This window comes from Melospiza melodia, chromosome 27, assembly GCF_035770615.1.
Source record: "Melospiza melodia melodia isolate bMelMel2 chromosome 27, bMelMel2.pri, whole genome shotgun sequence".
NCBI classification, from domain to species: Eukaryota; Metazoa; Chordata; class Aves; order Passeriformes; family Passerellidae; genus Melospiza; species Melospiza melodia.
This window is the reverse complement of record NC_086220.1, coordinates 6098730-6121611: the sequence shown is the minus strand read 5'-3', so window position 1 is coordinate 6121611 and position 22882 is coordinate 6098730. Positions and strand designations below refer to the sequence as shown.

The window sequence follows — 22882 nt, the reverse complement described above, 5'->3', positions numbered from 1 at the left end:
TGATATACTAAACTATACTAAGAGAATAGAAGAAATGAGACATCAGAAGGCTAGAAAAGAATGAATAATAAGAGAGTTTGACACAGCTGGACCATGATTGGTCATCAAGTATAAACAATCCACAAAGATGCAAACCACATTCCAAGCAATCAGATCATTATTGTTTCCATTTTGTTTCTGAGCCTTCTCAGCTTCTCAGGAGAAAAATCCTGGCAAAGGTATTTTTCAGAAAATAATCAGTGACACCCCTAACCCATCTGCTTTCCTGCAACAGCAACTACAACTTCTCCACGGATGGGTTCAGTGGCTCGGGCAGCACTGCCAACCACAGCTCCTCGGTGGGAGTGCAGGGCGTGGACTGGATGAGGAAATTGGCTTTTCGCTACCGCCGGGTGCGCGAGATCTACAACAAATACAAAACCAACGTGGGAGGTGAGTGGTGGCGCTGCCCTGAGGGTGTGAGGTGGGGCCAGACTCCACTCCTCGTGTGTGACATGAGGAGTAAAGCATTCTCCTGGTGCTAACTGGGATCAGATTCCCATGAGCAGTGTGCCAGTGCAGGCTGTGATTTATCATGGAGATAAGGATGGGCATTCAGTGCTTGAGGCAAAGGTTTGGTGCAGATAGTGTCCCTTTGCTAACTGGGTGGGAAAGGCTGCCTGGCACTCTGCTCAGCTGGGGCCTGAATTTACCCTGCTGCTCAGGAGCTCTCATTCCTGTCTCCACAAGGTCTGCCTTTGCTCATTTCATTGTCAGGAAATGCAGTGGTAACCCCTGGGCTGTCGGGCCCACAGTTTGATATGATTTCTCTACTCTCTCTCCACAAAGTCACTTAAAGCCTTCTAGTTTCACTTCCCTTTCAACTGCAAAGCAGTCATAATCATGCAAACCACAGTGAGCAAATGGAGATGAATTTTCTGTTTAGTCTGAATCTTGGCATTGCCATCCCCAGAAAAGGAAGGTTGCTCATCTGGTAGGGTGGCTTGGCCTGGTTGGTTGTGGGCTTGGGTAGCCTTTGCCTACACAAAAACCTTGATAAATGTTTTTTTTTTTTGGACATATTTTCTAAAAACCTGGTGTTCAAAGCTACAGCTTTCAGCTTTAAAAATCTGCCTGTACAGGTCTGCAGTTCAGTGTGCTGCAGTTACCTGATTTCTTGTAGTGGGGATCAGATCATGATTTCATATTTTGCTTGTGGGAAACATGGATACAGAGTTTTTCAGGACCTGTGGGAAGCTGCATGATGAAGCAGCTGTCAGTGCAGCCTGCTGTGGGTCCCTCTGTGGCCTCAGTGTAGCAGAAAGATGGAGTGAGGGGGGCTCAAACATCATGGATGGAGATTGGAGAGATGTGCAGGCTCCCAGAGATAGTCTCCACTTCTGTCTGCTTTTAATTCAAAACTGGAGGCTTGAAGAAAATTATATCTAAAAGCAATTACAAGCATGGGAATAAAATAAGGGGGTTAGTTAAAAAAAAAAAAAAAAAAGATATATAAAAGGGCTTAAAGTGGAAAAGGTCCTTGAAAAGCAGAAAGTCAGAGAGGGAAACTGTAGGATTTCCTTCCCCTGCTCTGTGGCCTTGGACCCCTGCTACTGCAAGTGCTTTGTACAAGAGAAATGCCTTTGTCTGTGTCCTGAAAAATACTCTGAAATAATTGCAGATAAGTCAGTTCTGGGCTCATTCATGTCACTGGGAGCTGGTTTCTTTCATTGCTTTGAGACAGTCCAGCTCCCAGAGGCTTCAGCTGTGTTATTTATTGCAGAGCCCTCCCTGTGTCACACTTGCCAGGCAAACACGTGTTCCTCACCTTGCAGGCCTGCTCAGCCCACAGAAGAGGGAAGCTCTGCAGAGACTGAGGACTGACATAGAAGTGCTGACAGATTCCTGGCTGGAAACTGCATTAAAATCCCTGCTGCTCATCCAGTCCAGGTATGGAACCTGCAAGTGCATGTGAGGCTTTCTCAGCCCTTTCTGGCCCTGAGGTGCAGCACTGTGCTGGGCACTGCCCCTGTCTGAGGGCAAGAAGTTCAGCTGTGTCTCTGCTGCAACACCTGTAATTAGCAAGGTCCCCATGCTCACCAAATGGTTTTTCTGACAGGGAATTCTGCCAGAAGCAAAGCAAAAATTGCAAAACCTTGTCCTAAAATGCCTCCTGAAAGCAGGACAGCAAAGCACCTGGCACCTGGGGAGCTGATCAGACTGCCTGGAGCAGTCCTGGCACCCCTGCCTGTAGATGTGCTGTTACAAGTGTGTTTTTCTTTTTTCAGAAAAAACTGTGAGAACATCCTGATCACAACCACCCAGCTGATGCCAGCTCTTGCCAAAGTTCTTCTGTACGGATTGGGCGAGGTGTTTCCCATTGAAAATATTTATAGTGCTACAAAAATAGGTAAGGGAGTGTGCCAAGTCTGGCATGGTGCCATCTGCTGAGGGTTAGCTGGGATCTTGACAAGGGGAAATGCCATTTCTGCAGCTGAGGAGCCCCATGTGGCCTCGGCAGCTGAACTGGGTGCTGTCCCTGCCCAGTAAGACCAGAAGTGTTTCTGTACTGGGAGGAAGGGAGCTGTTGAGGCTCTGTTTCTGTGTGCCTGAGGTTCCTTACAGGAGGATTGTCTTTGGCAGGTAAGGAGAGCTGCTTTGAGAGGATTGTGTCACGGTTTGGGAAGAAGGTGACGTACGTGGTGATCGGAGACGGCCGTGACGAGGAGGTGGCAGCCAAGCAGGTGGGTGTGACAGTGTGACTGCAGAGTGGGGCAGTGCAGAGGGAACTCCTGCCAGGCTTCCCTGCAAGGACTCTCCTTCCAAGCCGAGCTCCTCAGGCCAGGGCAGCCAGGAGCAAAGTTTGCCTTTGATGCAAGAGATCTTCCATTGTGTTAAGATGGGCAGTTTTCTGCCTCCTGGGTGTTTAAAGTTTCTCTTTTACTGTTTAGGATTGCATATGGCACTGTTCCTGTCAGCAGTGTCTTTGTATAGCATGTTAGATGTAGCATGTTGGACTCAGTGATCTTGTGTGGTGTTGTGAGGTCCCCAGGACGAGGTGAGAGATGAGAATTTGACTGCATGTTCTCAGAAGGCTGATATTCTATTCTATTCTATTCTATTCTATTCTATTCTATTCTATTCTATTCTATTCTATTCTATTCTATTCTATTCTATTCTATTCTATTCTATTCTATTCTATTCTATTCTATTCTATTCTATTCTATTCTATCCTATCCTATTCTATCCTATTCTATCCCATCCCATCCCATCCCATCCCATCCCATCCCATCCCATCCCATCCCATCCCATCCCATCCCATCCCATCCCATCCCATCCCATCCCATCCCATCCCATCCCATCCCATCCCATCCCATCCCATCCCATCCCATCCCATCCCATCCCATCCCATTCCTATACCAAGGAAAGAGGAGGGATACATCAGAAGGCTCAACAAGAATGATCCTGAAAACTCATGACTGACTCCTCAGAGTCTGACACAGCTGATGGTGATTGGTCATTAATTAAAAACAATTCACATGGAACCAATCGAAGATGCTCCTGTTGGTAAATGATCTCCAGATCACATTCCCAAGCAATCAGATAATTATTGTTTTCATTCTTTTCTGAGGCCTCTCAGTTTCCCAGGAGAAAATCCTGGGCAAAGAGGATTTTTCAGAAAGTATCATGGTGACAATTTTGGATGTCCCTTCCACCTTTGATGATTCTGTGTGCTGATCATAGCCTGTGACTGTCAGGATGTTGCAGTTCCTTGGGAGTGTGGAGGAGTCAGGGCTCAGGAACAGCAGCAGATCAGTACAGCACCTGCCATTAGGCTGATTACAAACAAGGAGCAAAGAGATTGATTGGTTTGGACAGGCCTGAATGGGTTGTTCAGTTGTGTTAATTAGTAGTGAGTGCAAAGATGACTGTCAGGACCTTGACTCTGCAGGCTTCACACCTTCTGCCCTGTGCCAGAGCTGTCAGCCCTGCACTGGCATTCCTGGCTGCAGCAGCAGCTCACAGCCAAGGTTTCCATGGGGAGCAGCTGACAGTCAGTGCTGGTGCCTGTCACACACAGCTGTGGCTCCAGATCCAGATGTGCACGTGGCTGAGGTGTGTCCTGAGAGTGGTGAGCTCAGAGCCACCACGCTGCACAGCCCTGCATGCTCTCACCTCAGCTGGGAATCCCTGCATGAACCTGGCTGTCCTCTCTCTTCACAGCACAACATGCCATTCTGGAGGATCACAAACCACGCTGACCTCGTGTCCCTTCACCAAGCCCTTGAGTTGGACTTCCTGTAAGAAGCTGGAGCAAAGACACAACTGCAGCTCCTTCCAGCCCTCTCCATTCCTGGGGGACAGAAATCTCACATGTTTGGGAACTCACCTTTCAGCTTGATGAAGAAAACATACCTAATGCAAACTGTACAGTGGAATATGACAGCAGGTTGTTCTTGGGAGCACAGGCCCTGCCAAGTCCAAGGTGTCCTGTGAAGAAGCCCTAGACTCAGCAGAGCTAGAGCTTGTGTGCAGAAGGGACTTACAGAGCCAGCTGAATGCCTCTGGCCTCCAGAGGGAGGGGCCATAAAACAGCAGATTTATGTGTAAGAGCCTTCTTCTTTCTATTCAGCTTAGTTGTAGAACCCAAGTAAACGCAAAAATTTATTTTTATAGGAAAACGCTGATGGCAGAGCTTAAACCTCCCTTGTTTTGCAAAGCCGAAGAGCTGTGGGTTTTTTTCATAGGAAATATTAATGAAAATGTCAAAAATACCTCTATTGCTGTAAAATGTGTCCTGTCTCCTTCCCTGGGTGTTCAAAACAGTTAATTTATTACAATGTCCTTATGTTATTTCCTCAGTGTGGGATTACTGGAAAATATAAAGGTAAGGGAATGCTTCTGGAATATGTGGCTCCTTGTAGAGGCAAGTGTTGGTGTTCTGAATTGATCCCAGTGGCTTCTAGTCAGTGTGTGCAGAAGCCCTTGTAGCCAGCAGGAGATCACTGGATTTCAGCCTTTGGACTGTAGATCCCACAGATGTTCCCTGCAAAGCAAAATGAAATTGCCTGTGAACATCAGGTACAGCAGACTGGTGCAGACTGCTCAGATGTGAACAGAGTCCTCACCTGGACTAGGAATAATCTAATTCCTAAATCCTCATGAATGTTGCAGAGAAGGCTCTGGCTGTGGTATAACCTTCACCTCTGTGTTCCTGACCCTATTTGTAAGTTCCTTTGAGTAGAATCAGATTCAATTTTCTTATATTCTTTGCATTAGCCTAACTACATAGTGACAAACAAAATGCCTTGTTAAGAGGGACTTAATTTTCTAAGACACTGTGACTTGGCAGCATGGAGCACTTGGGAGGGATGGTGATGGTGATGCTGATTTTTCTGCAGCTGTTCAGGAGCAGAGGCTGCAGTCAGTGACCTGTTCCCTGGGCAGGAACAGCCAGCAAGGGCTGGGCTGGTTTTGTGCCAGCTCAGGCTGTGTTTGGGGGTCTCCCCCATCTACTCTGATGGCACCAGATCAGCCCTGAGGACAGGAGTGTGCCGTGCCCCAGAATCTGCTGCTGCTGCTCCTGCAGAGCCAGACCTGACCCCTCCAGATCGTGGTCATCAGTCATTGGGAGACTGGGCTGGAGGTCTGTCACTGCAGGAGGACACTGACCCATCTGCTGTGCCCACACAGGCAGGGTGTGTTTGCTGCATTCCTTTCATGGCTTTAATTACCGAGGGTTAATTTCCATCAGTGCAGAGGGAGCTGCTGGGCCAGCTCTGCACAGACTCTGCTGTGCCCCGGGGGCATCCTGGGCCAGCTGCAGTGCCCACGGGGCAGAAGGGGCCTGGAGCCAGGGTTTGGATACCTCGTGCTCAGGAACTGGACCTGGGAGGTTTATTTCACATGGAACCAGCTCCACTTTCCCTTTGGGTTTGTTTTTTGGGTTTTTTAGATTAATGAAATTGGAATCAAAGGCGATTCTCTTTCTCCAGGGTGGTCACTGGAGTCAGGAGTGATCTGTTTTCTGTTCAGCTCCTTGCCAGGTGGATACAGGGTGTGTGTATTTCCCCAGGAGCTCTGCAGCAGGAACATGCTGTCTGTGTGGGAGCTGCTCATCCATGAGGAAAATCTGAGGAATCTGCTCTGGGTGTCACTGGGCAGCTCAGCAGAGGGGGCTGTGCTGGGAGTGCTCAGCAGTTTGGGAAGGGGAGCAGCACCCAGGGGTGTTCTCTGTCTGCACCAAGTGGAGAGCCAAGGTGTGTTTGCACCTGTTCAAGGCAGCTGAGGCAGCTCCAGTTCCTCTGGGGTCCCTGTGAAGTGCCAGAGCTGTGCTGAGGAGCAGCTTCATTGCTGCCAGGGCTGGGAATGTCACCAGAGGATCAGGACTTGGTCACAGAAGGGTCTGTGCTGATGCTGAACATCCCTCAGCCCATCCAAAGGTCTCCTGTAAGCAGGCTGGGGAGCTGTCCCAGCCTGTGCAGCAGCCTGTTGGGAGCATATCTCATACTCCAGCTGGCTGAATTTGGGATTAAAACCTGTGCCTTAACCTCCCACCACCAGCACAGCCGAGCAGCCCACGAGCTTTGCTGCCAAGGGAAGCAGAGCTGTGCTGGAGAGGGGCTGGGTTTGCCCAGGCACTGGCAGCAGGTGCTGCACCTGCAGGCCTGAGCTGCCTGGCAGCTGGCTGTGCTTTGTGTTTGTTTACTTCAAATGTTTTAAGGAAATTTTAAGATGTTGCTAAAATTTTAGCTGAGTGTGGAACTCGCAGCCACTGACATTTCATACTGGTATTTATATGATGTTTCCTTGAATGTATGTAAAGTACTTTTATAACAGGAGGTTGATGGTACATTTCTGTGTTTGTTAATAAAGGGGTGACCTGGCTATTTTATTTTTTCCTCTACTGGCTGAATTTAAGCCTTTTCCTGTCTCTTTTGAGGCAAGAACAGCATCTCTGTCCAAGCATTGATTTTCTCCTGTCTCTGTCACCAGTTCAGCTACAGTCAGGTCGGGGGTAATGGGAGAGCAAACCTGAACACCTGAAGGACAGTGAGCCTGCAGGCCCAGAGCACTGAGCTCACCTGGGTGCTGCTGGCTTCCCCTTCAGCTTCAACACAGCCACAGAGGCTTTAAAAACCACCTGATCCACTCATATTTGTTGCCTCCAAGAGCCCTTGGGGAGATGTCTGTGCTGGCCCTGGTGGGAAGCAGTAGGACCCTGGAGCCCACAGCACCTCTCTTGCTCTGCTGTGAGGCTGAGCTCAGGTGCTGCTGCCTGTGGGGCCTTTGCCTGTTCATGGTCTGTGATGGGAACTGTCCTGTGAACTGGAAAAAATAATAAAGTCTTTATTTTCTATAGTCAGTGCTTCAGCCTGTTCTCTGCCCCTGTGACAGCTCAAACCAGGCCTGGCAGCACCAGCAGCATTTGGGGTGCCACAGTGCAGCCACCAGAGCCCCCATGACCCTGGGGAGTGCTGGGGAGCCAGTGGGGCAGGACGTGCTCCTGGGCCCTGCTGAGGTGTTTTCCTGCACAAAACATTCCCTTCCCATCTTCATTTGCACAAGGCAACGCCCCTCTCCCACCCTGTGCTGCTGGCCTCGGGCAGGCTGAGCTGCTCACAGGAGCAGCTGTGAAACAGCTGTGAGCAGATGCCTTCAGCTGCTCCTCCAGCTGCATCCAGATGCCCTCCCTGGTATGGAGTTTCCTCCTGGGAGGGGTGTGATGGAGATGGGGGAAGGAGCCAAAGGTGCTGTGGGCAGGCAGGATGTGCCCCAGCTGCCAGCTGGGCAGCAGCAAAGGGCAGGGGCTGCTCTGGGCTTGGGCACTGAGCTGGGGAGTGCTGGGTGTCTGTGCCCAGGAGCTGGCACACACTGAGCCCACTGCTGACCACACCAACAGCCACCAAGGGCTGAGCAATGCTGTGGCCTTGGGAGCCCTGCCCAGGCCGTGGTGGTGGGAATGGCAGCCAGGGCAGCATGAGGTGTCCAAGCCCTGAGCCACCCTGCAGCCACTCCTCCCAGCACAGCCCTCCTTCCCCATCCCTCCCTGAGCACACTGATAACAGGTGAGCTTTGACCTTAAAGCCTAAAATAACACAAGGAGGAAAAGCCTGGCTGGAAACAGAAAGGTCAGATAGCCACAACCATGGAGGAAACAGATGCTCCCTGCCCCACCACCCAGATCCCAGCACAGCACTGGCAGCAGCAGGCACAGGAGAGGCACAGAGAAAATAAACCAGTGCTCTTGTTTTCATTTTTCTTTTTTTTTTTTGAAAAAGCTACAAATAAATAACAAGAAAACTAGACAGAGCAGTGCAGCCAGATGCTACAATGTGCTGAACCCCCACACTGTGGCTTTCCCCGAGGGTACAGCCACGGGAGCCATGCTGAGTGCCATGGGACTCACTGGGTGTTTGCACATCACCCCTGGTCTCTGCCAGCTCCCTCCAGCTGTCCAAAACAACAGCCTGGGGGCACAACCAGGGGCACACCAACATGTCCACCTCCCCCCTCATGTCCCTTTGGAGGAGCTGCCCTCACACAGCAGACTCCACAGCAGCATCTCCATTCAGGAAGTGCTGCTGTGCTGGCTGGGACAAGGAGAAGTGGCTCTGGGCCAGCCACTGCATCCGCCTGTTGACCAGGTCTGGTTCCAAAAACGAGCGGAACTCCACCCCATCACCCCCTCCACTGGCATCCACCTCATCGTATCTGCCCTCCCGCCGCAGCCGCACGTTGGGGTGCAGCCACTTGTAGTAGGTGACCCTGAGCCCCAGCCCCAGCAGGTAGCAGGGCAGGGCTGCAGACACCACGGGGACGAGGTATGAGTGCTCCTCCTCCTCCTCAGGAGGCCGGCCCCAGAGCCAGGCCAGGCCCAGCAGGGTGCTGTCCACCAGCATGAAGCCGTGGTAGATGATGCTGCGGTGCAGCGTGCTGCCCTGCGCCACGTTGAACCAGCTGAAGTAGAGGATCACGGCCACCATGGCCCGGTAAAGCTGCTCAGAGCCCGCTGACTCCATGAAGTCTGTGCCCTGCAGGCTGACCCACAGGAACATGGCCAGCCACAGCAGGGAGAAGTGCACAGCCATGCCGTAGGGCCAGAGCAGGGCGAAGAGCGCCAGCGCCAGGATGCGGGGGCAGATGAGGAAGAGGTTCCAGAGGAAGTAAACGATGGAGGAGCTCCGGCTCAGCTCGTACTTGTCCTGCAGGAAGGAGCGCAGGGACTGGTGGTAATCCAGCAGAGACCAGGACACACACAGGAACGCTGTGACCATCCCCAGGCCTGTGAACACACAGGTGAAAATGTCACAGATACATTTTCTGAAAAATCCTTTGCTAGGATTTTTTCTCCTGAGAAGCCGAGAGACTTCAGAAACTAAATGTAAATAATAATAATCTGCTGCTGTGGAATCAACAGGGGCATCTTTGATTGGTCTCATGTGGCTGTTTTTAATTAATGGCCAATCACAGTCCAGCTGTCTTGGACTCTCTGGTCAGTCACAAGATCCTTCCCTTCCCTTCCCTTCCCTTCCCTTCCCTTCCCTTCCCTTCCCTTCCCTTCCCTTCCCTTCCCTTCCCTTCCCTCCTTCTGATGAAATCCTTTCTTCCATTCTTTTAGTACAGTTTTAGTATACCCTTTTCTTTTAATATAATATATATGCTAAAATAATAAATCAGCCTTCTACAACATGGAGTCAAGATTCTCATCCCTCCCTCGTCCTGGGACCCCTGTGAACACCACCACAGTGAAAATGCTGAGGGGGGACCAAGGGGTGGCCCAGCCTGGCTCAAACCTCTCCCTGCCCACCACTGCTAAAATGAGTTTTCCCCCAGCTCACAAAGCAGCTGCTGTCAAGGTCAGAGCATCAGCACCTGCATCTGTCCCCTGGCATTCTGCTCTCCCTGAGGACAAGGACATTGGTGCCTGGCCTTGCTCAGAAGATGAGGAAGAAATGCTGGGATTGAACAGCTCTGCAGAGCCCATCTGACAGGCATGGAAGCCTTCAGCCCACACAGGCAGGTGAGTGCTGCCTCCCCATTTCCCAGCAGTGACACCTGCTCCCCACCCTGGGAAGGGCACCACAGCCCCTGCTCAGTGTGTGCTTCACCCATACCAACATCAGCACCTCCCTACTCCCCAGAATGTGCCTGATTTCTCACCTGACCCTCAGCCTCTCCTGGGGCAGATAAGAGAATGACCACAGTGGTCCCATAGCTTCAAACCCCCACCCCAAGCCCAGCACGGTTCATTGGGGCATGTGAGTGTAGGACAGGGGTCTACCCTGTAGTGTGACACGTGAAAGGAAGGAGTGACACAGGAGCAGAATGACTCTGCAGGTATTTTGCTGGGTCCTCCAGCCCCTGGACAAGCCTCTCTGATCTGCCACACCCAAGCCTGTACCCCCTTGGCCCCAGTCCCTCACCTTGGGAGATCTCAGCCTTGTTGGTCCGCAGGACAATGTAGAGGAGCAGGGTGAGCTGCGGCGTGTTCTCCAGGAAGGTCTCGAAGAGACGCAGCATGCTGATGTCGTGCGAGATGAAGGCCATGTGTCTCTGCTCATCCTCCTCCTCTGCCCTGGCCCAGCACACCCTCCAGCCCACCTTCAGAGCATAGAGGCACCTGTGGGGACCAGTTTGTGGTGAGGGGCACGCAGGGCACACCTTGGTCCCCACGCTGCCCTGACAGCTCAGCAAACTCCTGACAGGGCAAAAAAACCCTGACAGGGCCACAAACCCACTGATTTGTGTCCAAACCCCTCCTTCCCCCTGCCCAAATCACACACCACAGCAGCCACACGATGCAAGTGTGAAAAACAGAGCATCGATCTCCTTGGATTATTCCCTATCCCGGCTCGGCCTCGCTGCTCCCCTCAAGCGCCGAGGCCGTGACGAGGTTTCGGGGCGCTGCTCCGTTTGTCCGGAGGGCAGCGGTACCAGCCCCGGGACACAGAGCAGAGCCCGAGGGAAACTTCCCTCGCTCCACCGACACTCCTCATCCGGCTCCGGCCCGGGCTCTGTGCTGGAGCCCGCTGGCCCTGCCGACAGCCGAGGCTCCGCTCACCCCCGTCCCCGGGTGCCGGGAGGGGCCGGGGCGGAGCGGAGTCCGGCGGCGGGCGGGAAACTCGGCGCGGGGCTGCCGTACCTGAAGAAGAAGCCGAGCTGTAGGAGGTGCAGGGCGGCGAGCAGCAGCACGGGCACGGCGGGGCGCAGGGCGGGCGGGTCGGAGCGCAGCCAGAGCCAGCTGCAGGCCTGGGCGGCGGCTGAGGCGGCGGCGAGCAGCGCCAGCGACAGCACGGCCCAGCCGGGGTGGCCGTGCCGCGCGTACTGCGCCGCCACCCAGCCGTCCATGAACACGTCCAGGGTGGCCGCCGCCGTGCCCGCCGCCGCCAGCGCCAACTGCAGCGGCCCGAAGCGCGGCGGGGCTGTTCGGGGAGACATCGGGGTCCCGCAGCCCGGCCCGGAACCGGCGGTGGCGGCGCCGGCACGGGCCGGACTCACCCCGGGACGGGGCCCGCCCCGGGCTGTGGGACCGCCCTGGGCTGCGGGACCGCCCCGGATCGGCAGCTCTGCCCCGGGCTGTGGGACCCGCAGCCCCACCTCAGGCTGTGGGACCGCCTCGGATCGGCAGCTCTGCCCCGGGCTGTGTGCGGCCCCGGACAGCTCCACCCGGGCTGTGAACACCCTGAGCTGTGTGTCCGTCCCGGGCTGCGGGACCGACAGCCCCACCTCAGGCTGTGGGACCGCCCCGGATCGGCAGCCCCGGTCCGTGTGACCGCCCTGGGCAGCTCCGCCCCGGGCCGTGGGACGGCCTCGGGGTGTGGGACCGGCAGCCCCACTCTGGGCTGTGACCGTGGCGGGCAGATCCTCCCGGTCCGTGTATCCGCCCCGGACCGGCAGCCCCGGGCCGTGTGTCCCCCCTGGGCAGCCCCACCTCGGGCCGTGTGTCCGCCCCGGGTTGTGTGACCGCCGCCATAGCAGTCCTGTCCCCAGCCCCTTATCCAATTGCACAACTGCTCTCCTGATAAGCAATTCCATTCATCTTCACTTCCAAAATCCCTCGGGGATTTTCTTCCTAACTGGCACACCTCCTACAAAAATGAAATTACATTACTTTTGGTTTCTATGTATGCTGAATGCCGTAGCCAAAGGTTCACCTGTTACACACCTGCTGCATGATTCAGCCACAGAGGTGCACCACGGGCTGCAGCTGGGCCACTGAACCCAAGCAGGATATTGGGATTGGCACCAGCAGGAACTCCTGGCAGAATAGAGCAGAGCTCCTGGGTCTCCCTGCCAGCCCCATGGATGTGGCCTCAAGAAACCGCCTTTGCCAGTCCCTTTGTGAGACCTAGGCAACAGAAACTCTGCCCTATCCTTGGAGCTCCTAGACACCCAAAGCTCACCAGACTGTGAGCCCTCTGAACTGTGCCCTATGTGCACACACTGCTGTTCCAGCAGGCTCCGTGTTCCTGGGCATTTATCAAGCTGCAGTAGAAGGACAGGTCAGCACTGCACTGCACAGCAGAGCAGCTGTTCTGGTGGCAGAAATGGTTCTGGCCCCATTTGAAACACTGATACATGTTGTCTGCTACAATTATTTAATTTCTCACTGGCCAGACATTCACTTCAGTTTGAACCTTCAAAAGTAAAAAGCTAAGGAAAAAATAACAATCGTTAAACTGAAAGTATGAGCTGTGCTTTTATCCCCAGGTTTTGTCAAGCAGTTTTCTTCTTCAAGGCAGAGAAGCCTCTAGAGTCACAAACAATGCAAGGTGCCCCAAGTTAACATTTTATTGGAAAAGTTCAAAAGCTCTAGTTAACAAGATCAGCTCTAGTACAAATATAGACTTAAGTGCACAAACTAAAAAATAAAAATATCTTCTCATGATTGCTGTACATCAGTGGAAGATTACTCTTGGCTACCCACTTTGTGAAGAAAATGGAATGGAAGCAGAGTTAGGAGAAACAGCTCTAGAAATAAAAGACAAATAATAAAGAGGCTCTTCTTTCTACCAGGCACTCTCTAAGGAGCCAAAACAAAGTGAAAGCTCTGAAGCTTTGAGTTCAGTTTTCCCATGTCTGTTTATACTTTCAGTCACATGGTCACAGCATAGAATCAGGTCCAATTACCACAATCACACACGTCCTGCTCATCCTTGAATTCCAAGGAGCTGGCATTCACCCATAACCAGGACTTGCCACAAAGAGCAAAGCTCACCTTCATGTAACAGAGCTCAGCAAGGTATCTTGAAATATGGACAAATATTTGCTTGGAACTAAAGGCAGAGGAAGGAACTTTACTCAGCATCTGTTGACTTGTAGTGATCATCATCCACCGTGGAGTAGATGTGTCCCTCGCTGCTGAGGAACTCCACAGCTTGCCTTGAAGAAAAACCCCACAGCTAGTAACTAATTTGCAATTAGTTAGCAAAGGGAGGTAAGTCACCACCTTTCTGATTTCCAGAATTCCCATTTACAGACCCCATCCCCACAGTTCCCTCCTGGCAGCTGCCCAGGGAAGCTCTTGGTGTCTCTGTCCTGTGGGCAGTGTAAGTGACACAAGAAGTTTCTCCAAAGCTATGGCAATGTGCTCCCCCTGAAGCTCAGACTCTGCTTGAGTCACCACTCTGCTCTTCCTAAGCAGTGCCAACCAGAAGGGTAATGAACAGGGGCACTGCTCTGTCCCCTGCTCCAGAGGGGACAGAACACACAAAGGTCATGGAAAGTAATGACAACTTTTGGAAGTCTCAAGAAGATGTTATAAGAGACAGTGAAGTAGAATAGAACAAACTATTCCTAGATTTTTATCAGTGTTCAAAGAGCAAGGTACACCTTGAACAGGAGAAATGCTACTGAGGGACTGCAATACATTGCCATTGAACTGATAAACAGCTTGTTTTGAAAACAAGGAGCAAAGCAACTGGTAACAGCTCACTCAAGACAGTGAATCTTTCAAAAGCTCTGGCTCCTGTGCTGCTGGGATCACCTGAATTACCCACCCTGACTCACAGGTAAGTGTCAGGGCTTGTCCACTGTTCTCTCTGCCTCTGGAAGGACTGCCTGGATTCCCACAGCATCCTTCATTTCTACACACTTACTTGATGGTTGACATACTCAAACCGTGGAGCTGGAGCTTCAAGTCTTGCAGACTCATCCCCTCTGGGACATGGCAGCTTTTGATCAAGTTCAGCACCTGGATGAGCAAGAAGCACAGCAGCTCACATCAGAGGAGCTCTGGTGGCAGTGCTGTGCTCCCAGAGGAGCTGCTGGCACCCACCTGGCTCTGGTGTGCTGTGAGCCCGTTCACTGGCAGGCTGCCACCTCCTCCATAGCCCCCCATGTCACTGATGATGCCAGTGGAGGAAAACGACTGTGGCACTCTTGATGCTGACTGGAATTAGGAGAAGAAAAGTGCTGTGGTTAGCCAGGCTGCCCAAGCCTGCAGAGTTAAAGACTCACTGTTATTTCTAAGCCAGTAAGTAAAAACAGCTTCTTATGGAAGCAGATTGCAATACAGCCTCTCTCCAAGGAAGCCAGGACTCCTGTTACACCTTCAGTGTTGCCCAGCTTTAAACTCTCCAGCCCCACAATGAGGGAATTTTCCCAGTGAAAGGTCCCTCTTTGGGAGATCACCACTCACCCAGGAAGGGCCATGATGGAATCAGGGTCTTTGTACATACCATGAGATTTTTTCTGAGGATCATGTGTGCATTGACAATTTCCAGTATGTGTGTGGTGAACTCATTCATATTTTCCAGAGGCATGATCTTAAATGCTACCAAGCTCTTCTTATTCTTTCAGAGGAAAAAAAAAAAACACAAACAAACACAAAACAAAGAAAGCAATTTACAGCACAGGAACATGAAGATGCCTAACAGGCAACCCAGCCATTTCCTCCAGGAGTGTGGGACAGCAGTGGGGAGAGAACTTCTGTGCATGCAGCTCATCCTAAACCTTCTGAGCTACATCTTGTGCTGCTTTTGGCTGGGGTACAGTAGCACAGGCTGGTTTTTAGTCATTGCTCACCAACCCTTGCACAGGGCCAAGGGCTTTCCTGCTCCTCACACAGCTCCACCAGTATTAAACTGGGAGGGACAAGGAGCTGTGAGGGGAAACAGCTGGGACTCCCATGCCCCACAGGAGAACCCACAGCAGCCAGTGTCATCATGCTCAGTTATAAAACTGATCAAAGAAGGAGGAAGAGGCACACCTGCTTGCCCATGGGAAGTGTGGAATGAATTCCTTGTTTTGCTTTACTTATTAAACTGCTTTTATCAGAACTCATTTCTCACTTTGACCCTCCTGATTCCCCCCATCCCACTGGGAGCAAGCAAGCCATGGGGAGGGATGTGATTCTGAAAGACAATGGAGACAGAATCACTTCTCTAACCAGCTGGGGATTAACTGCACCTTGCCTTAATGCACATACACCATTATTTGAGTATTTACACCACATGTGCTACAGGAAGTGCTAAGAGTCCTGCCAGACTCACACACGGGTACCATTACCTTACCTGGAAGGACCGAAGGTGACCAGCTACTTTGACATAAGTTCCTGGAGGCACCACAACGTTCTCACCTCCTGCCTCCTAACAGAGAGGGAACAACAGGTTTGCTGTTTCCTGTTTCCATTTCTCAATTGTCACAATAAGCAGCTTAGCAAAGCAGGCTCGTCTCAAGCAAGGACAAACAATGTGCATTCCTACGTCACGCTAAACTTGCAGTAAATCAGCTGAACTTCCTGCCTGATTACCCTCCCAAAACTGTTCAACTGAACTCAGCTACACTAAACAGGCAGACAGTCATATACACCACCAGGGACCTCTGCTACAGCAGCATCTCCTTTGGATTTCAGGGACATGTTATCCCTGAAATACTTTCCAGAAAAGCCACACCTTCTATACTCAAAAAGCTTCGTGAGAAGTAGGGAGTTGAGAATTGAGTTGATCAATGATCCTTACAGGTTCCTTCCAGTCCAGACACTGTATAATTCCCCACCCACTTTCCCCAAAGTGGGGAGAAAAAGAAAAAGCTTTTCTCCCCCCACTGCTCCCCAGAGCTGCTAAAGAAGCCTGCTGATAGCAAATCCAATACTTACATCAGTATCAACCCACTGCCTGACGTCCATGGGGGCTGCTGTCATGTCGTCCACCTTGTAGAGGATGTTGGTGGGCGCCTTCTCGGCGTGCCGCACGATGCCCACGAGGGTGACCTGCGGCGGAGGGGGAAGGGTCACACTCGGGCCGGTGCCGGTGGGCCCCGCGGGGCCGCCCCGGTGCTCACCTGCGAGATCTCCACGTCGCAGATTCGGAAGGTCTCGTCCACCTGCTCGGCCGCCAGCAGCTGCGACACGGTGCAGGGCACGATGTTCTGCGAGCGGCTCCGCTGCGAGGGCCGGAGGGGCCGTCAGAGCCGGATCAGGCCCGGCCCCAGGCCCGACCCGCGGCCCCCGCCCGCCCTACCTGCTTCTTCTCCGCCTGGCCGCCGGCGGGCGACCCGAACCCGCCCGGGGACTGCGTGTATCCGCCCGGGAGCCCCGCGCCGCCCATGCTGCCGTACCCGCCATCGAAGTTCCCTAAGGGGGGAGAGAGAAGGACCGTGACGCGGTGGCGGGGACACAGCCCCCTTCCCCAGCGCTGCCGCCATCACGGGGAGCGGCCCCGCGGCCCCGGCCCCGCGCACCGTGCCCGCTCCACATGGCGCCGCTCCGGGACTGCCGCCGCCACCCGCGCGCCGGCCCGCGCGCTGCTGCCTGCCGCCCAATCCGGGAGCGCCGCTCTGCCGGCCCGCAGCCAATCGCGTCCCTCCGCTTTCCGGCTCCGTCCAATAGGAGGAGGTCGCACGGAAGCTGCCGCCGCCATTTTGAGAGCGGGCACTGCCAAGCCTAGCATAGATGAAAGGGCGGAGCCAAGGGGCGGGGCCCAGGAGCCGGCTCTGACGGCCCCTCCGGCCCTCGCAGCGGAGCCGCTCGCAGAACATCGTGCCCTGCACCGTGTCGCAGCTGCTGGCGGGGCCCAGGGGCGGGGCCGACCCCAGGTGAGGGTCGGGCCCAGGTGAGGGCGGCGGTGCCTGCCATGCAGCCCGCGGGCCGCTCTGCCGGCCGGCAGCCAATCGCGTCTCTCCGTCTTCCAGCTCTGTCCAATAGGAAGAGGCCGCGGGGAAGCCGCCTCCGCCATTTTGAGAGCGGGCGCTGCCCGGCCTGGCATTCATGAGGGGCGGGCCCGGGGGCGGGGCCGGGCACAGGTGAGGGCCGGGGCCAGGTGAGGGCAGCGGTCTCTGCCATGGCGCCCCCGGGCCAGCTCCTGGTGCTGCTCTGGCTGTGCCTGGTGGCCGTGGCCCTGCCCGGTACGGGTGCCGGCTCCGGGCGGTTCTGGCACCTCACGGACCTGCACTGGGACCCGGAGTACGAGGCGGCGGCGGCAGCGGGCCGGCCGTGCCCCTCGGGCGGCGGTCGGGCCGAGCCCGCCGGGCCGTGGGGCAGCTACGTGTGCGATGCGCCCTGGAGCCTGCTCCGCTCGGCCGCCCGGGCCATGCGCGCCCACCTGCCCGCGCCCGACTTCGTGCTCTGGACCGGGTGAGGGGGACACCGGGGCTGGGCGGGACCCGGGCGGTGCAGCCCGTACGGGCTCGTGGTGTGGGTGGCCGGGCTCTTTCCATGGGCTTTGGAAAGGAGAGGGCACAAATGTGCCTTGTAATGCAAAACGGGTTTGGAGGAAAGCACAGCCCCAGCGAGGGCGCTCGACACTCGTGGCAGCGAGGTGACAAAAGGATCCCAGCTCATTGTCCATTCTCGGTGCATTCTGTGTGATCCCACGGTGAGTCCGAGCACCCGGCGTGCCCAGGGGAAGGGGCTGTGTGTCCGTGCATCCAGCCCTGCCCCTCAGAGCAGTGCGAACAGAGCACGGTAAACCAGCCTGCAGCAGTTCTCTGGCTGCGACGAGGCACCTGCAGACCTGGCTCAGGAAGGGACGGTCCTGCTTTAGGAGTCAGAGGAGCCTCCCCAGTGGAGGATGTTCTCTCCTGGTGTGGTTTCCAGGGGTGGGTCCCCTGTCCTATCCCCCTGTCCTTTGTGCCCCTAGCACATACAGATGGTAAAAGCTTTATTCTGCATGGTTATTGTGTATATGATTCTTCTGATAGTGCAGCCCCAACTTGCTGTAACCTCCAGTTCCAGTTTGCAGGGCTGTTGCCTGTCCCATGTTTTCATTTTCTGTCCCTGCAGGTGCCTGTTCCTATTTAAACACAGTTATTGGTTCTTGTGACCTTATGTTGAGTATTCTTTTTCCCTCAAGCAATTTTCCCCAGTCCTCTGACATGATTTTGAATGTTCTCCTCTCTCTCCAGTGGACAGCTCAGCATCATCCACAAATGCCATAAGCATGTTAATGCAAGCACAGACATGGAGCAGCCCTGGACTGCTGCTTTACTGGAGGCATTTCCTTGTTTTATGGTGTGCAAACAGCTCTGCTCCACTACTGCAGATGAGATGCCCTCAGATTGCAAAGTGCTGACCCTTGCAGTGTTTGCAGGCAGCTTTAGTGCCTGTGCCACACCTCAAAGCAGGGTGCACAGGGGTTTTAAGGTGAAGTGAATCCTGGAATCAAAGAGTATCCTGAGCTGGAAGGAACCCACAAGGATCATGGATTCCAATCCTGGCCCTGCACAGACACCCAACAACCCCACCCTGTGAGTCCCTGAGAGTGTTGCTGAACACTCAAGTTTGGAGTGGAGCTCATTTTCCCTGTGAGCAATTTCTAGAAACTCCCTCAGCATCTTGGCCAGGCAACATAGCACTGACTTCTGCACCCAAAACCTTAAATTTTCTCTTCTAGGAGGCTCAGAGAGGAATTGGCAAGTTTCTCTGCCTTGCTCATTGCTGCAAGCACAGGCCCTGTTAGTCCCAGACAGTGACTGTGCTGCTTCTCTTTTTCTAGAGATGACACTCCCCATGTCCCCAACGAGCAGCTGGGAGAAGAAAAGGTTCTGCACATAATAGCAAATCTGACTTCTCTGATAACAGAGACATTTCCAGGTAGGATTTGAGGGGATGAGAAGGGGAGAGGGGCATAGAGACTCATGGGAAGGGTTAACAGGGATGGAGAAATGACAGAATTGGCACAGGGAAGGGCACAGAAGGGACTTGTTTGCACCTCTCTCCCTGTGCCCCTGCAGCCCTGAGCTCCCCTGTGCCTCCTTGGCTCTGCCCACAGGTACCAAGGTCTATGCAGCCATGGGCAATCATGACTTCCACCCCAAGAATCAGTTTCCTGGGAAGGAGCACAGGATCTACAACCAAACAGCAGAGCTGTGGCGGCCCTGGCTGAGTGATGCCTCCCTTCCTCTCTTCAGAACAGGTCTGGCACCACTGGCTTGTGTTTAGAGCATGCTGGGGATATGAGGAGGGGTAGGAGAATACCATGAACAATTTTCCTTGCTTCTCTGCTCAGAGCTGCAGCATTCATAGAGGATTTGCAGAGGTAGGGTCCAATTTAATGCTGGTTTCTGTCTTGGAGCTCTGCTTGCAAGAGAAGTTATTTTATACTTTAGTCTCTGCTGCCATTGTCAAGTTACTGGAAAGAACACAGAGTGGTGATCTGCAGAGGGAGGAAAATTATCTTTAAAGGCAGCGGCTGGTGCTGGGGCTCTCCAGAGCTGCCCATTGTGCCCATCCAGGTCTCCCTTCACTGGGAGAGACACACAGGGAGGAGTGACTCCAAACCCCATCCTGGAGTGCTCAGGGCACTGTCCCAGGCAGTGACCCTGCTGTGGCTGCTGCTGAGGAGAGCAGAGAGAGGTGGAAACAAAGGGATCTGGGATCACAGCCACCAGTGTGAGCAGCTCTCCAGCTCTTCCTCCTTTGGTTGCATTTTTAAGGAGCTTTCTACAGCGAGAAGCTGCCTGGCCCAGGGACGAGGGGACGGGTGGTTGTCCTCAACACCAACCTCTACTATGACCAGAATGAGGAGACAGCTGCTGAGGAGGACCCTGGGGGGCAGTTCCAGTGGCTGGAAGAAACTCTGACCAACGCCTCCAGAGCAGATGAAATGGTATTAAAAACACTGAATCAACCCCCTGGGCTTCTCCCCAGCCTGGAGGCTCCTCCTGCTCTGGCTGCTGGTGCTCCGTGGCTGGTGTGGGCTCTGTGCTCAGGGCAGCTTTGTTTCTGCAGGTTTACATTGTGGGCCATGTCCCTCCTGGCTTCTTCGAGAAGACACGGGGCAAGCCCTGGTTCAGGAGGGGCTTCAACCAGCGCTACCTGGGCATTGTGCAGAGGCACCACAGGGTGATTGCTGCCCAGTTCTTTGGGCACCATCACACTGACAGCTTTAGGATGTTCTACAGCCACACAGGTACCTGCTCTGGCCACCCAAGTGCTTGTGTGACAGCTCTGACAGCTCTCAGAGTCACTGTCCATGAGAGTTTTTAGTGGCTGTTGGCTGAAAGCAGCTAAGAAGCCAGGAAAAACATCTGACATGCTTTGGGCAACAAGAGGCAACAGTGTTCTCATCTCTACCCCCATCCCTCCTATTCACCCTCAGATATTGTTGTTTCCCCTCAATGCCTGGCAGCTTCTTGCCTGCTCTCTCCTGAGGGGTTTGGGCATTGCTGGAGAGCAGTGCTGATCTGTGTGTGGGTGAGCACCTTTGCTGAGTGTGGTTCCCTGGCCACCCTCACTGCACTGGAGAGCCCATTGCTGGCTGCAGCAGCCCCCTGCTCAGTCCCCAGTGTTGTTCCATGTGTAATCTGAGTGTGTGGGGTGGTACAGGGAGTGGGGACAAAGGTGCTGTCAGCAGTGCAATCTGTGATGGGGACAGGGTGTGGGACGAGCCATGGTGTCCATCACAGCTTGCTTTGCATTTCTGTGAAGGTGCTCCAATCAATGTCATGTTCCTGGCCCCTGGAGTGACTCCCTGGAAAACAACATTGCCTGGAGTGAGCAATGGAGCCAACAACCCTGCCATTCGTGTGGTTCACTATGATCAGGACACCCTGCAGGTCTTGGTAAGGGACCCTGTGTGCACCACACTGCAGCTCTGGCACAACTTTAATTCCCCCTGTAGTCAGAACAGGCTTTTCAGGATTTCTCAGTGCACAGGGGCTGAGTGGTGTGTGGGACAGGACTCTGACCCAGGACATTTCAGCCTCATGTCTGGCACAAAGATTTACTTGGAGCATCAGTGAGTCAAAGCATGGCCCTGGCAGCCAGTGCATCCTGCTGGGATGAGTTCCCCTGGGCAGGGTCAGTTTTTGTGGTGTTCTTCATGTCCTTAATGAGTTTCATTTGACACTTGCTTTGCTCCTCAGATAATATGGATCACAGAACTACTCTTTGAGTAATAACAGACTTGTCAGACCCCTTCCAAAACATTTAAACCATCTGAAAAATTATTTGTGTCGCTCTGAATTGAGGTGAATTGTAGGGGCAGCTTCTGTTTCCCATCTGTTTGCCCAGAGGTGGAGGACAGGTGCTTGTGCCCTCCTTTGTACTGGATGAAGCTCTGTAGTTGCTCTGTTTATGTGTTTATAGCATAGAAGTGAATGCTACCATATGCTGTGCAAGGCTGGGGAGTCAGTGAAGCAGAGGGAAAAAGGGCAAGAGGCTGAGAACAGCTGTGAAAAACTTGATTCTTGTTTGTTCAGTTGAGAAGCTAACACTGCTCAGTAACACTCTGCTATCTCTTGCTTCTGCTGCTGGGCAGTGCTGATAGCAACTGACAGATGTCTGAACAGGCCAGGCTCAGAGCTTCTGGTGTTTGGAGGTCAAAGCCAAGCAGAGCAAAGCCACCCTGTTTCTTTTATCCCTCGGGGAACAGGCTCTGTTTGGGGTGGTTCTGGAGGGTCCCCAGGTGCCCCTCTGGGTAGGAAGCCCCATGCAGGACAGCTGGGCCCTTGGGGAGGGGGCCAAGCCTGACCCAGTGTCTCACCCAGGGCCAATCTTGTCCTGGTGTCTCCCCAGTTCTGTTTTTCTCTCCCTCAGGATATGGTGACTTACTACTTGAACCTGACTCGTGCCAACAGGATGGGCTCAGCAGGGTTCCCAGAGTGGGAGGAGGAGTACAGGCTCACAGAGGCCTTCCAGGTCCCTGATGGCTCTGCAGCCTCCATGCAGAGAGTGCTGGAGAAGATCTCCAGGGACCCCCAGTACCTGCAGCTGTACTATGAGCTGAACTCTGCCAGGTATGACCTGGAGCTGTGCCAGCAGGAATGCCGTGTGGATCACCTGTGTGCCATCAGGGAAATGGATTTTACAAAGTATGATGAGTGTGTGAAAACCAACAGCTCTGCCTCTGCTGCCAGCAGTGTCTGCCTTTTGGTTTTCTGCATTTTCTTGGGATTGCTCCATCCTCAGTGAGTGCTGTGATGGCAAGAGCAAGAGAAAAGAAGGAAGGCACAAGATTACACTACACTGCATGGGAATTGGTGGTTTTGGCATTGAGAACTTGCTTGCAAAGCAGGACAAAATTGTCAATGTTCACTAAAAGCCTTGTGATGCTGATTTGAAATTTTCTAGAGATGTGTGAAGAGCAATGTTTTTGAGAGCCTTATTGTGCAACAAGGAGTGTCTCCCCTCTGCTGGGACTGCTGGGGCAGCCTCACAAATCAGATGAAGCCCAGGCCTCCCTGTGGGCATGAACTGGCAAGGGCTGAGGGTAGGGAGCTGCCACGTGTTCCAGAGGCTGCTGCCAGCATTCCTTATTGTGGCACACACTTCTGGAAGCCACAGCTGGTGACTCAGGCAGTCTGGCTGGGGTGCCAGCCCAGGGCAGGCTGCAGATCAGTGACAGGGGATGGTGCCTGAGGCTGCCCAAGGCCTCGCTGCCAGAGGAGCAGCAGAGCTGGGCTCTGAGCACAACTTACAAAGAGGATTATGCCACAACCAGATAAAACTTGACTCAAA

At 53.7% G+C, this 22882-nt stretch overlaps 4 protein-coding genes across 7 annotated transcripts in view; 2 read left to right on the top strand and 2 right to left on the bottom strand.

The window, feature by feature from the left end:
- EYA3 (EYA transcriptional coactivator and phosphatase 3) overlaps positions 1 to 7341 on the top strand; it is a 42312-nt gene extending 34971 nt beyond the window's left edge. For all 3 annotated transcript variants that reach the window (XM_063177664.1, XM_063177662.1, XM_063177663.1), the window contains 5 exons: positions 275 to 432; positions 1815 to 1929; positions 2268 to 2389; positions 2623 to 2723; positions 4204 to 7341. In XM_063177664.1, coding sequence (XP_063033734.1) covers positions 275 to 432; positions 1815 to 1929; positions 2268 to 2389; positions 2623 to 2723; positions 4204 to 4284 — 577 coding nt within the window. In that variant the 3' untranslated portion in view covers positions 4285 to 7341. The remainder of the gene's footprint in view (positions 1 to 274; positions 433 to 1814; positions 1930 to 2267; positions 2390 to 2622; positions 2724 to 4203) is intronic.
- An 886-nt stretch (positions 7342 to 8227) lies between these two features.
- Positions 8228 to 11421, bottom strand: XKR8 (XK related 8). Its single transcript, XM_063177313.1, has 3 exons — positions 11126 to 11421; positions 10407 to 10603; positions 8228 to 9265 (listed from the first exon to the last, which is right to left on the bottom strand). The coding sequence occupies exons 1-3, from the start codon at positions 11419 to 11421 to the stop codon at positions 8520 to 8522; spliced, it is 1239 nt and encodes a 412-aa protein (XP_063033383.1). The 3' UTR covers positions 8228 to 8519.
- A 1338-nt stretch (positions 11422 to 12759) lies between these two features.
- On the bottom strand, positions 12760 to 16726 carry RPA2 (replication protein A2). The gene is made up of 9 exons (XM_063177443.1): positions 16666 to 16726; positions 16446 to 16558; positions 16267 to 16368; positions 16082 to 16195; positions 15498 to 15572; positions 14664 to 14777; positions 14261 to 14374; positions 14082 to 14176; positions 12760 to 13365 (listed from the first exon to the last, which is right to left on the bottom strand). The coding sequence occupies exons 1-9, from the start codon at positions 16679 to 16681 to the stop codon at positions 13281 to 13283; spliced, it is 828 nt and encodes a 275-aa protein (XP_063033513.1). The 5' UTR covers positions 16682 to 16726; the 3' UTR covers positions 12760 to 13280.
- Positions 16727 to 16938: 212 nt separating this feature from the next.
- SMPDL3B (sphingomyelin phosphodiesterase acid like 3B) lies at positions 16939 to 22478 on the top strand. 2 transcript variants are annotated; one of them, XM_063177501.1, is made up of 7 exons: positions 16939 to 17019; positions 18918 to 19015; positions 19194 to 19337; positions 19858 to 20030; positions 20153 to 20333; positions 20852 to 20985; positions 21962 to 22478. In XM_063177501.1, exons 3-7 carry the CDS (start codon positions 19214 to 19216, stop codon positions 22334 to 22336), a joined length of 987 nt encoding a protein of 328 aa, XP_063033571.1. In that variant the 5' UTR covers positions 16939 to 17019; positions 18918 to 19015; positions 19194 to 19213; the 3' UTR covers positions 22337 to 22478. The 2 variants fall into 2 exon arrangements, with proteins under 2 accessions (XP_063033571.1, XP_063033570.1); XM_063177500.1 differs by lacking the exon at positions 16939 to 17019 and adding an exon at positions 17250 to 17557.
- The last annotated feature ends 404 nt before the right edge of the window (positions 22479 to 22882 follow it).

Excerpts from the sequence above, each read along its gene's own strand:
- RPA2 (XM_063177443.1), bottom strand. Across the intron at positions 16,369-16,445 it reads GCCAGGCGGAGAAGAAGCAG|CGGAGCCGCTCGCAGAACAT; the intron begins GTAGGGCGGGCG and ends CGGCCCTCGCAG. Across the intron at positions 14,778-15,497 it reads GTCACCTTCGGTCCTTCCAG|AATAAGAAGAGCTTGGTAGC; the intron begins GTAAGGTAATGG and ends TTCCTCTGAAAG.
- XKR8 (XM_063177313.1), bottom strand. The coding sequence starts at position 11,421 with ATGTCTCCCCGAACAGCCCCGCCGCGCTTCGGGCCGCTGCAGTTGGCG. Across the intron at positions 10,604-11,125 it reads CAGCTCGGCTTCTTCTTCAG|GTGCCTCTATGCTCTGAAGG; the intron begins GTACGGCAGCCC and ends TGGTCCCCACAG. Across the intron at positions 9,266-10,406 it reads CAAGGCTGAGATCTCCCAAG|GCCTGGGGATGGTCACAGCG; the intron begins GTGAGGGACTGG and ends GTGTGTTCACAG.
- SMPDL3B (XM_063177500.1), top strand. The coding sequence starts at position 17,265 with ATGGCGCCCCCGGGCCAGCTCCTGGTGCTGCTCTGGCTGTGCCTGGTG. Across the intron at positions 19,016-19,193 it reads GATAACAGAGACATTTCCAG|GTACCAAGGTCTATGCAGCC; the intron begins GTAGGATTTGAG and ends CTCTGCCCACAG. Across the intron at positions 20,986-21,961 it reads AGGACACCCTGCAGGTCTTG|GATATGGTGACTTACTACTT; the intron begins GTAAGGGACCCT and ends TCTCTCCCTCAG.